Raw genomic sequence first — 18,977 nt, forward strand, 5'->3', positions numbered from 1 at the left:
GATGCGGATTGGGCGGCTTGTCCAGACACTAGGAGAAGCATTTCTGGCTTTTGTTTGCTTCTGGGAACTTCACTTATATCATGGCGCTCGAAGAAACAACACACTCCAGATCATCCGCAGAAGCAGAGTATAGAGCCATGGCGCTTGCATGTTGCGAGGTGGTATGGATTGTTGCTTTACTCAAAGATTTTGGGATAGAAGTGAAGAAACCAGTGCCTCTCTATTGCGATAATCAAGCAGCGGTCTACATAAGCTCAAATCCAGTCTTCCACGAACGCACCAAACACATTGAGATCGACTGCCATACCATTAGAGAACGACTCACCGAAGGATTGGTCAAGCCATTACATGTTCGAAATAATCTTCAGCTTGCGGACATCTTTCACAAAACCTCTTGCAGCAGGACCTTTTCATGATTTGCTGTTCAAGATGGACTTTAAATCAGTCTACAGTCCATCTTGAAGGGGGAGTATTAGAGAAAGAGCAGAAACCTCAACCGAAGGAAGCCATGCACACGTGAAATGATCTTAGCTCAGCATTTTACATGTGAATGAAAGGGAGCATGCACAACTGTCACCTAGCTGGATTCAGTTGTTAGTTACTCAAGTTAGTTAGTTAGTTTGTTGGCTTTTATCGTGTGTGCTTGGTCTCACCTGCACCATAGTCTTTGTAGTATATAAGGTGGTGTATCTCATTGTATTTTTCATATAAAACAAAATATCAATAAACAGAGTTATCTTCATTCTCTTCAAAATATCTTCTTCATTCTTTTCTGAACACAGCAATGCTGCGTGTATAAGCTTGTTACATACAATCCCAATAGATCAAATTCAACAATCCACACATACAATACAATCTGAATAGATCAAATGCTCCACACATTCTAGCCCGAAGTGTTTGCACTAAGCAGAAGAATCTCTTTATCCTGTCGGAAAAATTGCATGTCAGATTCTTTCATACACACCCACGCTTGGATTCCGTCGTTGCTTCTGTTGTTCAGCATAATTATATGATCCGTCACCGGCACCGTTGCGATGCTCACCCACTCCGGATTTCCGAACCCAAAATCCAGCTCGTAGTCGCAGAATTTGGAGAAATCCATCAACCATATCACCTTACAATCTTCAGTCTCAGCTTTCTTGTTGGCATCCAAGAAATTGCCGACCAGCAACTTCCGACCAAACTCTTTGTCCCCGAGCACCGGAGCGCAGTCGCGGACGCCCTGCAACGTGGCATCTCGGATCCTCCACGCCAAGGCGGGAAAATTCTCCCCTAGAGCGGCTGACGCGGTGTGGTCCGCGGCGAGCTCGAGGAAAGAACCTGAAAGCCACGTGCCAAAAGCCTGCTTTGGCACGGGCGGGACAGTTCTTTCCCGAATATTGATAAGCTGCCTGATGAGGGCGGCTCGGGGCTCCCCGCGGCGCGCGATGTCTGCGCGGAGGAGGGCCTGGGTGAGGAAGGTGGAGACCGCAACCACCCTCGACAGCGGCCGCTCAGATATCAGCTGCTGGCTCAGTCTCTGTATGGCTTTGCTGTCGAACACGTAGCGCTCGACGATGATTTTTTGGCGGGGTCTGTCGCTGTGGGATGGAAGATTCTCGGCGGGAAAGTAGGAGTGGTGGTCGAAAAAGGGTTTAATTAGTAGTTTTCCGCCTGTCTCTGCGGCCTGGGCCCAGGCCGTGAGGAATGAGGTGAAGGAGGTTGATTCAATGAACCTATTGTTCACAAATGATAGAAATATAACTACAACAAGAGATGTGATTTAGCAATCCAAAATTAAGATTAATTTTTAATCATAGATTAGCAGATTTAATGGTTAATATAATGTTAGGTGGATTATATTTTATATTTAAATAATTGCTAAATAAAATTAAAGAATATTAATATCAATTGTCTCTTATTAAAATTATCCTAAAACTTTAAATTTACATAACTCTCTCAATTTAAATTATTTTTTTGTAAAAAATATATCAAATTAAAGGTAATTTTATAAGGATTCTACAATTGCGTATGTTCTGACGACGTTCGGATGATGAAATTTGATGATTTTTATTTCAGTTTTTGTATATGTTGATAAGGAGATTTTTTATCAATAAATATATCAAAAAATCTCAATATAATGCATGTAAAATCTCAATAAAACTGTGTTGATATTTTTGTGTACTTCTGTTGAAATATTTATGTCATTGTATTGATATGTGCAATACACTATGTTGATATAAAAAAACACGAAATTTATGATATAATAACAGAAAGACAATCTTACCATTTGTTGATATGTTTTCTACTCCTATTTATTGAAATTCGTAAGATTTAATCTCATCCACTCATTATAAAATTTAAGGGTAGAGATTTAGTCTTGATTTTGGATTATGATGCTATAAGCAATATAGGAGGACCCACTACAACAATATTCCACGTCAGCGTACTATATGGATCACTACTTGTATCACCTGTGAGATGCGCATGCCGCGATGGCCAAACCCCCGCACTGAAACCTGTTGATTTGGACGGCGAGGATTGGATCGGTGGGCCCATCGGCGGCAGCCAAGTCTACTGGGAGGAGTTGGTTCAGCTGCTGGGGATCCACGTGGCTCTTTAGGATGAGAGAGAGATCCACGTCGACTTGAGCAGTAACAAAGAGAACACCTTGGTCGTTGCAATCCACTTGTTGTTTCTTGTTGAAATAGAAAAATTAAAATGTAATTAGTAGCTTTTAATTAGATAGTTTAGCATTTATCCAGCTATATTTAAGGCATATTATTGTAAATTGTAGTTACGTTCTTCCAAAATGTAGTACTTAATGAAATATCCACTTTTACTCTCTTTTTTCTCTCTGCAGTTACAGAGCAGTTTCTTCAACTTCATCAATGGTGGTTTCTCGCCTCTTTCCACAGTTTTTCCTTTTGATCCTCAAATTTCAACATGGTATCAGAGCGCAAATCTGCTGCTCCTCTGATTACCTCTATCTCCTCTATCTTTTGTTTTGATTTTTCGTTTTTTTCATAGCTAGGGTTTGTGACTTTGATTCGTGAGAGTTTTCTGCCAAGTCTCTCACCGGATTCAGTCTTCTCACCGGTGCTCCAGGTTTTTCAATTCTCTCTCTTCGGCTTTGAAATTTCTGCCGATCTGAATTCTCAAATCTGTTCCTCAATCTCAATCTCAATCTCATTCTCTGTTTTCTCTCTCGTTTTTTTAACTTTGCTCATTGGATTTGTATGATCCAAGTTTGTATCTTTGTTTCTGGATTTGTGTGATCCAAGCTTGTATCCTTTGTTTCTGGATTTGTATGATCCAAGTTTCTCTCGTTTTAGTCACCGATTAAAATCGATTGATGTTTCTGTTTGAGATATGTTTCTCAAATTTGTTGTTGATTTTCTGAATATGTTTTCAGATCTATCTCTGTTTTCCGATTAATTCGGATGTTTGTTTAATATCTCTCTCCGTTCAAAATCGGATGATTCTCTGTTCCTTTCTCATCAATGGTGTTTTTCATCTTCAGCTCTACTGTTCATCTTCCTTTACATCTTTGATCTGTTTTTAGTCTCTCTATTGTTCTTCCTTTGGTTGTGAGGTTATTATTAGTAGGAATCTTAGAGCTCAGCTTGTCAAAATCCATGAAATTCAAGGATGGCTGCACAATTTCTTCTGGATGGCAGGTGTGGACATTGCTGTATCAGATGATAATCAAGTTTTTTGTGAAGGGGGAGTTAGGATGACATGGAATAATTCTAGGTGTTCTCGGCCGTGGTATTTGATGTTGGTTTGTGATATGGATCTGAATCTTGATTCAAGAAGTACTAGTGTGTTACCTTTAAAGGTTGCATTTGTTGAGAGCGGCAACTCCAATTCCAGCAAGTGGATGATTTACAAATGTTGAAAATGGATTTTCTAAGGGGAAGGTAGAAGTTAGAATAAAATTTGATGTCTGTAGTTATTTTTGTTGATTAATGCGTTTGTCAAGATTGGTTGCATTTGTTATGCTTCCATCTTGAGGGAGACTGTTGAAATAGAAAAATTTAAATGTAATTAGTAGCTTTTAATTAGTTAGTTTAGCATTAATCCAGCCTATATACAAGGCATATTATTGTAAATTGTAGTTAATTTCTTTCAAAATGTAGTCGTTAATGAAATATCCACTTTTACTCTCTTTTTTCTCTCGGCAGTTACACAGCAGTTTCTTCAACTTCATCAATGGCGGTTTCTCACCTCTTTCCACAGTTTTTCCTTTTGATCCTCAAATTTCAACATTTCTCCTTGTTGTACCTCCCTGCTGGCGGGTAGAAGTTGGACAAGATTTGAGCCATTGATTCTTCCAGCAAAACACATTTTGATTTTCTATCATCACATGAATAATAGAGGATTCGGATGGGATTTTAATTTGGTCTAAAAGAGAGATTTTGTAGTGGCCGGGTTGCGGTGGAGTAGCCTTGCATGGTTTCACTAGCTTACGCGTCATTTCGTTCACTTTCATCTTCACCTTCACAAACTGATCAAATTGAGATAGGACAGTTTGTAAGTGTTGTTGATATGAAGTGAGGAGGCTCAGCTCAACGCTTGCTCTATATATGGATACTCAACTATCTTAATCATACGATTAAAAAAACATGACAGATAACACAACCAATTAAATTTGTAGTAGCTGGGGAGCAACCTACATCCATGCCACAATCACCATTACTCTACATGCATTATGTATAAAACCTCGTTTATAAAATGGGCTTTTGTAAATGTGAGTCATATCCAACTGGATAATAGAGAAATAATTGTAGCAAATCACTCCTTCCGTCACATGAGAGTATGCAATTTTGACTAAGATGATAATTTTTTCTTTTTGTATGGAACATAACTATGGCTTTTACAATCATTATTGTAATTTATCGGTATTTGTAGGATTTCGGCAATTTAAAATTTATTTTATACTAATTGATAAAGTTTTCTATTGTTAAATTTTTCATTATGCTAAAATCATTAATTATGTTATAAGTAAACTCAATTAACTAAAAAGAAATATAGGAAGGGCATACACGTTTTTTTCAGATATATAAACAAATAATCTCATTTGATATCTTAAGCTATCAAATAGTAAGATAAAATTTTGTTATCTTACAAAATTAAAATAAATCATCTCACTTTGAGTTATCACATATGTAGCTTGACAAACAAGCACTAAGAATACTGACTTAGAGACATAATGTCTGTAGCCATAATGACCATATATTGTTTTGCATAACAATTCATATATAGACTAATATATCCTTATTTTAAGTCAAAGGAAATTAAATAAATATTTATGTAGTTGATACGCTCGAATTTTGCACGGTTTTAAGGCCATTATTTGGTCCATTTTGAATGTCAAAGTTGCATTACATGTCCATTATTTGAATATTTTATCTATTTTGGTATTTTGACATGTTTTGTGAGAAATGTGCACATTTGAGCTTAAAATGGAGTCAAAAAGCGAAGTTGGAAATTTGGAGCTGTTCTGCATGTCCAGCAGTCCACTGCAACACAGTTGGCGACCGCTGGCGCCCAACGACCGCTAAGCCTGTAGAGGCCCGCTCCGGGAAAGTTGTGCATGGAAGAAAGAACACGCCCAACGACCGCTGGGAAGTGCATGACGACCGCTACGAAGGGTCTAGAGAGTTACCGGATGATTGCCAGCGACCGCTGAAACAAGTGCAGCGACCGCTGCCCAAGAGACAGAAGCCTCGGATCAACCCACAGCGACCGCTGGCCAAGGTGCAGCGGCGAGCAGATTTGCCCTACTTTCTCTCCAAGATTTACCATATTATGTAACTCTTTTCCTTATCTGAAGAATGGCAATTTTCTCCCTATAAATACCTCCAAAAGCTTCATCAAAAGAGATCTTCTCTTTGCCAAATATTTCCAGAGCTTAAAATTTATAGTACTTCATTGTGCAAGGGGTTGAAGAAGGATTCAAGAGATCATCAAGGCTACAAGGATTCAACCTTTGGGTTTTATTTGCTTTAGTTCTTATGTTTTCATGGTCTTCCCTACAATCTATGTTTTTAGCTTATTCAATCATGTGTAACTAAACTCATAGGATTCTAGGGATGTGTTAGTAACGACTTTGGTTATACAATTCCTTTTTCTATTTAATATCCGTTTTTGTTATTACTTTGTTTCTTCCCTAAGTAATTGGATAATGCTTCACGTTTGAGTGACACATTCTGTGATGATTTATTATAACTTGCTACATAATCGTGAGAGGAGGTTGGCGAGTTAGATCCACTTAGTAGACACTACAATTAGCTTCCTTTAAAACGACACTGTTAATTGAGAATGAGGACTTTTCAAGGGTCTTAGGAGCTTTTAGAAATTACGTATTTAAGATTGACAACCTTAATGTTTGTAATCAACGTTTGCATCGCATCAGCATAAGCTAGATGACTCGTTCTATCAAAGTAAGAATTGTGCTAGGGTGTTGTAGTTGGAATTTGTATAACCATAACTGTGAACGCACATCCCTGGAATTCCCTTATCTCTATATTTTTGTCTCCATGATTTATTTGCAATTAGTTGTTTACTTCTTTCAAAATTGTTTTGTTTTAAAAAATTCTCCAAAACTTTCGGTTTTCCAAATAGTAATTGAGTTTTAGTAGAAGGTAGACAGTCTGTGATTGTTTTCCCCGTGATCGATATCCGGTACTGACCTTTAGCTATACTATTTCTACTCTGTATACTTGCAGGTATTTATGGTGCTAATAAAAAGTGCATCAAGTTTTTGGCGCCGTTGCTGGGGAATACATTCACTTTGTGATTGATATCTTCAAACGGACAATTTTACTACTTTGGAATTTAATTGCTTTCTGTTTTTAATTTTTGTTTAATTTGGTTTTTGTTTTGTTTCTTTCAAGTTGTGTATACGAATGCGGTCTGGGAAGAACATCTTAGAGTCGCTCGATCTCAAACTTGAAAGGACCCGTAGGAAAATAAGAAGTGATCAAGAATCAATGGCAGACAGAACAGAGATAGAGAGGCTTCAGGCCATGGTCAAGTTGTTGATGGATGAGAGAGACGCGAAGAAGGCTGCCCGCGAGGAGCAAGAAAAGAGGAATAAGGAGATAGTGCCCGTGATGCATATGTTCAATCACGGGAATATGATAACTTTTCCCGAAGGCCCTCTTATTGATGCTAACAATGTTGAGCGGTGAATGCCCCTTATACAAAGGGTTGAGCAGTTCCCTTTTGCAGCCAGGGACACGGAAGACGCCAACCGCCACCTCTCGAAGTTCGTGGAGATTGCCAACACTTTGAAATTAAATGGTGTCGACGACGACGCCATTAGGGTAAGACTCTTTCCTTTTTAATTAATTGATTCTGCTAAAGAGTGGTTTGAGTGTCTACCCACAGAGCAAGTCTCCATGTGGAAGGATATAGTATAGTGGTTTCCTTCCTCGGCAAGTACTACCCGCCAGGCACGATCTTAAAGCTCGGGAGTGAGATCTTCCAGTTCATGCAAGGCCACGACGAACCCCTCTACGAGAGGGTCTCCTGTTTCAAAGGCCTCCTCCGCAAGTGCCCCAACCACGGTTTCACCGTGGACCATCAAGTAGGAATCCTTTGTAATGGATTTAATGAGAAAATTTGTGCTATGTTGGATTCAGGGGCTAATGGAGGATTCTTGCGGAAGAATCAACCGGATGCCATGGCGGTTATTGAGGAGTTCGCCACCAACAGTAAGGGGTGGTCGAAGGAGAGGCATAACTCAAGGAGAGTAGCAGCTATAGAGGAGCTCGAAGAGAGCTCCTTTGCAAAGGATATGGGCGATCTTAGAGTTCGGGTTGACCAAATGGACACATCGAGAAGAGAGGATCCGACTCTACCGACCTCCATCATTGCGGTCACCAAACCCGACGCTCCTCCTGCTCCTATGGAAGATGTCAACTATGTGCAACAAGGAGGCGGTCCCAATTGGCCTTACACCAAAAATTATCGCCCTAACCAGGGGACGGTAATTTCAATAATTATAATGGAACCGTCCTCATCGTAACCTTTCGTACTCTAACATTAATTTCTTGCAACCCCCAGCAGGATTTAGTGTGAGCAAAGGTGGAGTAGTTAAACCCATCAAGAAGGAGGAGAAGTACGACCAAGGCATCATGAAGATTTTAGAAGTGCTAGTGCAAGATAGGAACAACAATGACACCAAGACTGAAGTCGTTGAAGCAAGGTTGAACAACCTCGAGGCCGGAATCAACACAATTTCCACTGCTGTCTTGAACATAAAGACTCAAGTGGACCAAGTCCAACAAAAGATTGAGGAGGACAAGGCAAAGACCACACCACGAGTGGCCGATATAAACAAGAAGTGGGTCACCAAGTAGAAAAAGGATGAAGGCAGCACTTCCGGAACGAATTCTGGGGTCTGCCTGACTCCCAGCGGACCGCTGCACACCCCGCAGCGGGCCGCCACCGAAGAGGCAGAGGCGCCCACCAAGCAGGAGCTTGTGCGGCACAATGGGATTGTATTCCCTTTCCAGCCAAAGAAGAAGTTTAAGCCAGGGACACGGAAGACGCCAGTCGCTAAATACTAAGAGAGGCCGTGATGAAGAAGAAAAATCCTACAAAAGCCGACCTTAAGTTGCCTCACCATTGTAGCGAGATTATTCAAAGGGAGAGAGCCGTGAAGCAAAGAGATCTCGGCCAGTTCATTATTAGGTGCTCGATTGGAGAAGGGAAAGTGGACAAGGCCCTTTGCGATCTAGGGGCTAGCATCAACATCATTCCACTGAAATACTTTGAAAATTTCAACATCGGACCACTCAAGACGTCGGATGTGATCATAAGGTTGGCCGACAACTCGGCAATCAAAACAGTGGGCATGATTGAGGATGTCTTGGTAAAGGTAGATGATTTCATCTTCCCTGCAGACTTCATTATTCTTGACATAAAAGTAGATAAGAATGTACCTCTAATCCTAGGCAGAGATTTTCTAGCCACATGCAAAGCTCTTATTGATGTAGGTAGAGGCGAGATCACAATTAGTGACAACTACAGTCGCTCCACTTACAACATAGAGAGCGAAATGCTTAAGTATGAAGAGGCGCAACAAGCCAAGATAGAGCACGAATGTAGGGCGGTCATGATGACCGACACGTCTAAGCCTTTTAGGCCATTAGAAGGTAAAGATCTTTCTAACCCTTCTATTTTTATTGTTAATCCTCTTCCTCAAGCTCCCAAAAAGAGCAAGCCTAAACATGCTAAACCTCCCTTGCAGGAGAAGCCTAAGAAGAAGAAGAAGGACAAGTAGCCCCAAACTCTAGTCGACCCAAAGTCTATGTAATCAAGACCTTGAACGGAAGATACAAATGGTGGAAAAGGATTTGCAACAAATTGGTCCCGTTCAGGGTTTTCAGCACTAGAGTCGTCGATCCGCCCACCTAGTTGGGTCACTTCAAGTCGAGCCAATGACTTTAAACAAAGGCGCTTGTTGAGAGGCAACCCAACGTGTTTTTACTTTTTCCCTTCATTTTCGTTTTTCTGTTTTTCCTTAAAATTTCAAGCATTTAGCGACTGTTGCACTATCTACGGCGGTTGCACTATCTACGGCGGTCGCTGCCCAGTTTTTAGTGTGCAGGAGCAGGTCGTGCCCTAGGGCAGGTTGTAACACCCCCTTATCCGATTAATTTAATAATCGAATAAGTGATGTCACCTTTTGGTACAAATCCCGACTTAACAGAAAATCCTTGATTCTTTTTTTTTATATTTTTTTATACAAGGATATATCATTTCCCTTTACTTGGCAAACGAAAAAACTGCTATATGACGGCTGAAATTAGACCATAAACCTGTTTCCAAAAGTCTATATATATATATTATACACCTGGATAACGAAGTAAATGAAACGTCCAAACTCTATTACACTTTCTATACATGCCACATCTAGTATATCCGAAAGAATTTTCTGAACACAAAAAGGTTGGCTAGTGACCCGACTTGAGCAGTTGTACATCAAAGAGTTAATCTGTAGGGGGGGAAGAAGAAAGGGGTAAGCTTCAACAAGCCCAGTAGTATACTCAACATTAGAGCCTAATTTCCGGAGTTAAGTAAACATTATACAACCTATGTGTTTACAATATTAACCCTTGACTATTCTCCAGAACCAACATTCTCATAACCATATACATATCAAAATAACCAACAATAAAAGTATGACCTTTATATCGTCCTCCCTTGATTTCCTAGGACTTACTTAAGGCATAATCATATAATCTCATAGTATACCAATAAATATGATCAATTATCAGTAGCTAGTGTCGAGCAAAATCATAACTTCATACAACGTCAAATCATGTCAAACATTGTCATATTCACCCTTTTTGCATCAGAGGATCATTAGCATCAGAATATATCATTTAGCATCACATAATATCATTTTTCACATAAGCATATAGTTTTCACATATCGTCGCCTTGATCATATAACGTCATATCTTGGCATTCACTATCGTATAGCACTTTATATCATATAATCACACCAACGCATATACAGATCACTACAGTTTCACATATCCAAACACATATGACAAAACATGCTCTCATGTCAGATATATCAGAGTTAACAGAGGTTTTACACAATCACATATCATAAAAACACATAGCGATCACCATTGTTCTCACATATCAGAACACATATAGCCCCTTTAAGTGCTTAGTGACAAACAAGTGTACGCGGACCAGATCAGAAACAGAATCAGATACAGACGCGGCCACGGTCCTCGAGTGGATGTCGCACAGACCACCCATTAGGGTGCAGACAGATAATCAGACCACCCATTAGGGTGCAGATCAGGCAGATCAGAAAGGGGCCCCTTCATACAACAGACGATCCTCGCTTCGGTTATCCAGAAGACGAGTGATCACAGATAATGCAGCGCTGCTGTCCTATGGCATGCCAATTGTACCCACATAACACACTCAAGCACGGGGTTGTAAACACAGTCAAATATACTCATTTTCATATCAATACTTATTTTCAATAATCACTAACATAACACATCAGTATCTTCTTTTCATACCATATCAGATCAGATAAACAGATTAATTCCAATTCTATCAATATCATCACATATCCAATATTCACATATTTCACGTCATAAGCAAAATATATAGATCACATAATGTATCACCGATTAACACACAATATTATATATGCAATCACGTAAACTTAATTCAGGAACTAAGACCTAATGTAGAATATACTACCTTAAAATCCAAAATGCCATACTAGATCACTTTAGTCCTTCGCCTTATCCTTGCCCGTGCTATCTCTCGGGGCAGGATTACCTTTCAATAAATAATTCTTATCAACACAACACCAAAAATAACTTAAGCAATAAACAAGTTCTCTTTAGTTACTTCTTTTGCACGGAGTACAAGAGGTCAAGCCTATGACAAAAGAATCCCCTTGGTGTCTAGTTAAATTTTAAAACAAAGTTCTTTCAAAAATTCCCAGTAGGTTGGGCGATATGGCCATTTTCCCACTGTCTATCACTACCTGACAGGTTCTGGCAGCTGTGTTTGGAGATTTTCTAAAAATAGTAAATGACATCCAAATCAGTTGAAATTTTACAAAGAGCCCCTCAACACATCAAGGTTCATGCAGAAAATTTGAAAATACAATTTGCAACACCTTAAGGGTGTCGAAAACTTCAAAACCAGCAGCTGAAAACAGCAAAATATACCCAAACCTAGCAGAACAGCGCAGTCCCCCTTTTAAAATTCATTATAAATTCATTTCAATTCGGATGAATCTGAATTTTGGCCACATAGCAGAAGACACATAAAAGTATGTCCAGTTAAAATTTCGCAAGAAAAAGAGATCGTTTACTTGGTTAAACTGGAGTTGACAAATTCGACAAGAACATGACACAAAAGGCTATCTCCTTTATTTCTTTCACCACATCATAATATATATTTACAACCTCCAAAAACCTACTATCTAAGATAATCCAACTATATACTCTAATTTTACTTAAATTCAAATTGTGGAGAAACCAATTTAAGAACCCTAGCTTTAAGATTGAGGCAGAAATTGAACAAATTCGAACGGTGGAGGGACTTGCTGGCTCAAAGGAAGACAAGTCTACTCTAAGATTGTCGGAAACCGGCGACGGAAGCTGCCGGAAAGCCGACGGCGACGACAATGCAGAGAAGAGAGATGGTGTTGTGTGTGGGTGAGTAGAGAGATGTTAGGGCAAAGAGGGAGATGAGGGGAGTTTGCTCACTTTCGCCGGAGGAGCAGCCATCCATCCTTGTGTAAAAGTGGGAGTGAAAAAAATGTAGAATGGGATTGGAGTTCCCGTGAATTCTAGAAGGGAGATTAGAGATAAAAATCTTTCACCCCTCCAACCTCTTCTTTTTCTTATTCTTTATTTCATTTCCTTCTTTTCTTTTATTCTTTCTCTATTTCTAATAAAAAAACACCACACAAACAAATAATTCACATGATAAGAAAACTATCTACACACTTCTAGAATTAATTTAATTACGACTTCCGATGCATTTGAACTAATTAAAAAAAATTGAAAATTCGGGCCGTTACAACTCTCCCCCCTTAGGAAATTTCGTCCTCGAAATTTCATCTAAATTATTATGTCGGGTTAGGCACTTTTGTGCCACTCCTTTAAGGTAATCTTCTAATCTCACTCTTCCCCAAAAGAAGTCATAAACACGGTAGAAGACAAAATGGAGCATAACAGCTACTTTACTCCCTCTGTCACAAAGTCCAGTTGAGCATTCATTGCAGACACCAAACAAAGACCGCCAAGTACTGTTAGATATGGTGGGAGCTAGAGCAAACAACAAATCTAAGGACGTTCCATGGAAATGTACAGAAATATTGAAACGATAACCTTGAACAGATGTATGAAAGATTCCTGACGACCTCCAAATGAACAACAAAGACAAACCTAATAAAGTGAACACGGCAAATCTTTCACTAGCAGACACAATCAATCTTTCACTAATAGCACACTGATCCCACACAGACAGCCCGCATAGGGATCACAAGGTGAGGAACAACCATCACGTTAGCTTTTAAAGCAAACAGGACAAGGCAATGAAGAGAGACAAACCTCACCAAACACTCATCAAAGGGGGGCGATTGATGCCACTCACTCAGGGCTGCAAATCAAAACTATGTTTATGAATGAAGAAAAGCTGCTATTAGTAGTGATAATTTGCATCATCAACGGCAATCCCAGAAACCAGTGCTCCCCAAAATCCACAACACAATATATAAAAAAATTAAAAGCAGATGAGATGAAGCAAGAGGAAACCAATTACCAAACCAGAACAGAACAACCTTCCAGTGAAAACTATTTAAGACCCATCGAAAAGATAAGTTCTGGAAAATGAAGGTCATATCAACAAGCAACAAGAAAGTCTAGATAGAAGAATAAATGGAATAGATAAAATTCTAAGCCCCCTCTGTTGCCAGCATCAAATATCTTAAGATCCTACTTGGATTGCACATAACTCAACATCACCTGTCACAGGATGAAAGCGAAGCAACCATATCTACAACCACATTGACGTATGCACATAAGTAAAGTGGAAGGAAGAAACAGACCAAAGGGAACCAAGCATGAGACCATCACTGCTTTCTTATGGAAACTGATACAGAGCCACCAAATATCTCTGGATATAAAAGAGCATAACAGTAGGTAAGCTGAAGATCTATGTGGAAGAGAAATGGTGTAAAGCAACATACTACTCCCTCTACTACCCTCCATAAACATGATATATCAATGCCAGGACGAAGACTTTCAAAATGGTAAATCCAGGAAGAACAAACTAGTTCATCTTTGATTTGAAAGAAGCTCTAGCAGATGAAATAATACAGAGTCAAAAGTATCGATGAAGAAGAAAACGATTGTGATGAAAAATCAATAGTAGAATGTAGTACAAAAGCAATAAACATGAAAGTACGTTGTGCCACTTTGCGAGTCAAATATGAGGACCTTAGACAAAATGGTTCAAACGAAGGTGTGAAGAAATCCATCAAGGAATGACTTTCTAGTGCAGATCTACGAAAAATATTAGCTAACAAGAAATAAGGATACGGTTCAGAGGTATTTATTGAGGCAAAGATCAGAGGTTTTACAATTCAGATGTTCAACGAATATGATATCATGAAAGAAAATTCGGATCAAGACGTAGAGATACCAAATGGAAAGGTCGATCCACGAATTCCTTGGAAATGAATAAATCAACGGGAAACAACAATGATGAGAAAATAGATGATCCCTTAATACATGGTAGCAGAGTGACTGACCAATAGATTTCATCAGATAACTGCAAAGCAGTTTGGAAAGATTAACCAAAGGTAAGAATGAAATGGCTTCAAAGTTAAAACCAATCAGTTTGTCGAAGAGGGACGCTACCGAGATTCGAGTTACGTGGAGTGGCCAGTTCCACGTAACTACTTTCTCAGTCACACAGAAATTCTATTTCATATTTCAAATATTCCTAACCTCTGGAACCATTTAAACAATCGAAAGACATAAACTAATGGTCAGTGATCTAAAGGTCAAAAAAAGTACGACTGAGGTGGTAAAAATTTCAATAGAACAAAGACTGATCAGCATATTCTCTGAGCCACATTTGGTTTGAAGTTAACAAACATCATGGTTAAGGAACAATAGGAATATACGAATCATATCAGTGGCTACAAACTCGGTATAGAAAATAATGACATAGAGGTGGTAGATAAGTAAGCAATCAATGTTTAGGTGACCCAAAACAATACAATTATCAGGAATTGATCAAAGAAGATAATTTCAACCGGAAAACACTTCATTCAATTATCTTGCAGGGTCAGCAAAAAAAAGGCAAACATGTTGGAGGGTCTAAAACAACAAATGCGAAATAATAGTAATAATTCAAGAATGTAATAACTCAAAGATCGCATGGTAAAAACAAAAAGGAGTTATCACCAGATTCTCACTAAGCTGATGAAATGCAATGAAATTTAGAATTAAGGACATCTCATCATTCAGGTTAGCAATGCCGTGGTCAATGAATCCCAAAAGTCAAGCTATATGAAACAAACTTTTGTCATAGAATATTTTAGATCGAAGAGTTCCATGAATTATGGAATGGTCAAAATCTGACAATATAATAAGGTGACAAGTGGATAATCCCAGAAGAGACTTTAGAGAATATACATATAGACGGTCCAAAATTTTCAAATGAGGATGAAAACTTATTTAGGCAACAGAATGCCAACAACAGGAGGACCAACAAGAATTCTCAAAGAAAGATCACGAATGACAGCTCTCATTTCACATATTCAGACCACTAGACCATAATAGCTACATCAAGTCACTAGCAAAGACCCGGATCAAAATCCTATGTGGCATGTTCTAGACTCGTCTCAAGCTTAGGACCGCCTAAACCTAGGCTCTGGTACCAAACTTGTAACACCCCTTACCCGTTTATTTTAATAATCAAATAAATGATATCACATTTTGGTACGAATCCTGAATTAACAGAAAACTCCTTGATTCTTTTTTTTATATTTTTTTATACAAAGATATATCATTTCCCTTTACTTGGCAAACGGAAAAACTGCTATATAACATCTAGAATTAGACCATAAATCTATTTCCAAAAGTCTATATATATATTTATACAACCTGGATAACGAAGTAAATGAAACGTCCAAACTCTATTACACTTTCTATACATGCCACATCTAGTATATCCGAAAGATTTTTTTGAACACAAAAAGGCTGGCTAGTGACCCGACTTGAGCAGTTGTACATCGAAAGAGCTAATCTGCAGGGGGGAAAAGGAAGGGGTGAGCTTCAACCAGCCCAGTAGTATACTCAACATTAGAGCCTAATTTCCGGAGTTAAGTAAACATTATACAACCTATGTGTTTACAATATTAACCCTTGACTATTCTCCAGAACCAACATTCTCATAACCATATATATCAATAATAAATAACAACAATAAAAGTCTGACCTTTATATCGTCCTCCCTTGATTTCCTGGGACTTACTTAAGGCATAATCATATAATCTCATAGTATACCAATAAATATGATCAATTATCAGTAGCTAGTGTCGAGCAAAATCATAACTTCATACAACGTCAAATCATGTCAAACATTGTCATATTCACCCTTTTTGCATCAGAGGATCATTAGCATCAGAATATATAATTTAGCATCACATAAGCATATAGTTTTCACATATCGTCGCCTTGATCATATAACGTCATATCTTGGCATTCACTATCGTATAGCACTTTATATAATATAATCACACCAACGCATATACAGATCACTACAGTTTCACATATCCAAACACATATGACAAAACATGCTCTCATGTCAGATTTATCAGAGTTAACAGAGGTTTCACACAATCACATATCATAAAACACATAGCGATCACCATTGTTCTCACATATCAGAACACATATAGCCCCATTAAGTGCTTAGTGACAAACTAGGGTACGCGGACCAGATCAGAAACAGAATCAGATACAGACGCGGCCATGGTCCTCGAGAGGATGCCGCACAGACCACCCATTAGGGTGCAAACAGATAATCAGACCACCCATTAAGGTGCAGATCAGGCAGATCAGAAAGGGGCCCATCATATAGACGATCATATAACAGACGATCCTCGCTTCGGTTATCCAGAAGACGAGTGATCACAGATAATGCAGCGCGTGCTGTCCTATGGCATGCCAATTGTACCCACAGAACACACTCAAGCACGGGGCGTAAACACAGTCAAATATACTCATTTTCATATCAATACTTATTTTCAATAATCACTAACATAACACATCAGTATCTTCTTTTCATACCATATCAGATCAGATAAACAGATTAATTCCAATTCTATCAATATCATCACATATCCAATATTCACATATTTCACGTCATAAGCAAAATATATAGATCACATAATGTATCACCGATTAACACACAATATTTTATATGCAATCACGTAAACTTAATTCAGGAATTAAGACCTAATGTAGAATATACTACCTTAAAATCCAAAATGCCATACTAGATCACTTTAGTCCTTCGCCTTCTCCTTGCCCGTGCTATCTCTCGGGGCAGGATTACCTTTCAATAAATAATTCTTATCAACACAACACCAAAAATAACTTAAGCAATAAACAAGTTCTCTTTAGTTACTTCTTTTGCACGGAGTACAAGAGGTCAATCCTATGACAAAAGAATCCCCTTGGTGTCTAGTTAAATTTTAAAACAAAGTTCTTTCAAAAATTCCAAGTAGGTTGGGAGATATGGCCATTTTCCTACTGTCTATCACGACCTGACAGGTTCTGGCAGCTGTGTTTGGAGATTTTCTAAAAATAGTAAATGACATCCAAATCAGTTGAAATTTTACAAAGAGCCCCTCAACACATCAAGGTTCATGCAGAAAATTTGAAAATACAATTTGCAACACCTTAAGGGTATCGAAAACTTCAAAACCAGCAGCTGAAAACAGCAAAATATACCCAGACCTAGCCGAACAGCGCAGTCCCCTTTTAAAATTCATTATAAATTCATTTCAATTCGGATGAAGCTGAATTTTGGCCACATAGCAGAAGACACATAAAAGTATGTCCAGTTAAAATTTTGGAAGAAAAAGAGAACGTTTACTTGGCTAAATCGGAGTTGATAAATTCGGCCAGAACATGACACAAAAGGCTATCTCCTTTATTTCTTTCACCACAACATAATATATATTTACAACCTCCAAAAACCTACTATCTAAGATAATCCAACTATATACTCTAATTTTACTTAAATTCAAATTGAGAGAAACCAATTTAAGAACCCTAGCTTTAAGATGAGGCAGAAATTGAACAAATTCGAAAGGTGAGGGACTTGCTGGCTCAAAGGGAAGACAAGTCTACTCTAAGATTGTCGGAAACCGGCGACGGAAGCTGCCGGAAAGCCGACGGCGACGGCAATGCAGAGAAGAGAGATGGTGTTGTGTGTGGGTGAGTAGAGAGATGTTAAGGCAAAGAGGGAGATGAGGGGAGTTTGCTCACTTTCGCTGGAGGAGCAGCCATCCATCCTTGTGTAAAAGTGGGAGTGAAAAAATGTAGAATGGGATTGGAGTTCCCGTGAATTCTAGAAGGGAGATTAGAGATAAAAATCTTTCACCCCTCCAACCTCTTCTTTTTCTTATTCTTTATTTCATTTCCTTCTTTTCTTTTATTCTTTCTCTATTTCTAATAAAAAAAACACCACACAAACAAATAATTCACATGATAAGAAACTATCTACACACTTCTAGAATTGAATTTATTTACGACTTCCGATGTATTTGAACTAATTAAAAAAAAAATTTGAAAATTCGGGCCGTTACAGCAGGCCTAGGGCGGGTTGTAGCGGCCGCTTTGTGAACCGCCACGGCTTGTTGGAGAGGTGCCATTTTCATAACACGCGCAGCGGTCGCTGCAAAACTCGCAGTGGTTGCCACGGAAGGGGCTGAGACGCATTTTTTCTTATTTAAGGTGAGTTTTCTCTCTTTCCTTCCAACGTCTTCTCCAATTCTCCTCTGCACACGACCCCAACTACAAAATATCACCAAATTCACACACCCACACTCTCCTTCTCCCATTCCATTCCTAAATTCAAGCTTTCATCGTCCAATTCTCTCCAACTCAAGGTATGAATCATACTTTTAATTTCTGAGCTTAGATGGAATTCTTCCATTGATTTTGCTCTTTCTTGATAAATTATATGGGGGATGGGTGTGTGATGATGTTTTTACTTGTGTTTCATGGTTGAATTTTGCATAGGGTGATGAATTGTTGGTTTTTGTTGATGAATTCCCTCTTGTTCTTAGTTGTCTATATGTTGCAATCATGTTCATAGAATTGTGAGGCTATTATTACTTCCATGAATTGCAATACATGTGTAGTCATAGAGATTGTTGTTTTGTGTTGTTTATGTTATACG

At 38.7% G+C, this 18,977-nt stretch overlaps 2 protein-coding genes across 5 annotated transcripts; one reads left to right on the forward strand and one right to left on the reverse strand.

Annotated features, from left to right (window-relative positions):
* Positions 1 to 850: 850 nt before the first annotated feature.
* LOC121754982 (pelargonidin 3-O-(6-caffeoylglucoside) 5-O-(6-O-malonylglucoside) 4'''-malonyltransferase-like) lies at positions 851 to 18,289 on the reverse strand. Of its 4 annotated transcripts, none has more exons than XM_042150273.1 (5): positions 18,062 to 18,289; positions 17,043 to 17,123; positions 4,210 to 4,489; positions 2,454 to 2,677; positions 851 to 1,715 (listed from the first exon to the last, which is right to left on the reverse strand). In XM_042150273.1, the coding sequence occupies exons 3-5, from the start codon at positions 4,327 to 4,329 to the stop codon at positions 884 to 886; spliced, it is 1,176 nt and encodes a 391-aa protein (XP_042006207.1). In that variant the 5' UTR covers positions 4,330 to 4,489; positions 17,043 to 17,123; positions 18,062 to 18,289; the 3' UTR covers positions 851 to 883. The 4 variants fall into 4 exon arrangements, 3 of the variants coding, with proteins under 3 accessions (XP_042006207.1, XP_042006205.1, XP_042006206.1); XM_042150271.1 differs by having other exon boundaries at positions 17,667 to 18,289; XM_042150272.1 differs by lacking the exons at positions 17,043 to 17,123; positions 18,062 to 18,289 and adding an exon at positions 11,232 to 11,715.
* On the forward strand, positions 8,573 to 9,277 carry LOC121754484. The gene has a single exon (XM_042149833.1). It carries the CDS (start codon positions 8,573 to 8,575, stop codon positions 9,275 to 9,277), a length of 705 nt encoding a protein of 234 aa, XP_042005767.1.
* Positions 18,290 to 18,977: the final 688 nt, after the last annotated feature.

This window comes from Salvia splendens, chromosome 11 (assembly GCF_004379255.2).
Source record: "Salvia splendens isolate huo1 chromosome 11, SspV2, whole genome shotgun sequence".
NCBI classification, from domain to species: Eukaryota; Viridiplantae; Streptophyta; class Magnoliopsida; order Lamiales; family Lamiaceae; genus Salvia; species Salvia splendens.

Excerpts from the sequence above, each read along its gene's own strand:
- LOC121754982 (XM_042150273.1), bottom strand. The coding sequence starts at position 4,329 with ATGTGTTTTGCTGGAAGAATCAATGGCTCAAATCTTGTCCAACTTCTA. Across the intron at positions 2,678-4,209 it reads AGGAAAAACTGTGGAAAGAG|AAACAACAAGTGGATTGCAA; the intron begins GTGAGAAACCGC and ends TATTTCAACAAG. Across the intron at positions 1,716-2,453 it reads GCGGCATGCGCATCTCACAG|GTTCATTGAATCAACCTCCT; the intron begins GTGATACAAGTA and ends TGTGAACAATAG.
- LOC121754484 (XM_042149833.1), top strand. The coding sequence starts at position 8,573 with ATGAAGAAGAAAAATCCTACAAAAGCCGACCTTAAGTTGCCTCACCAT.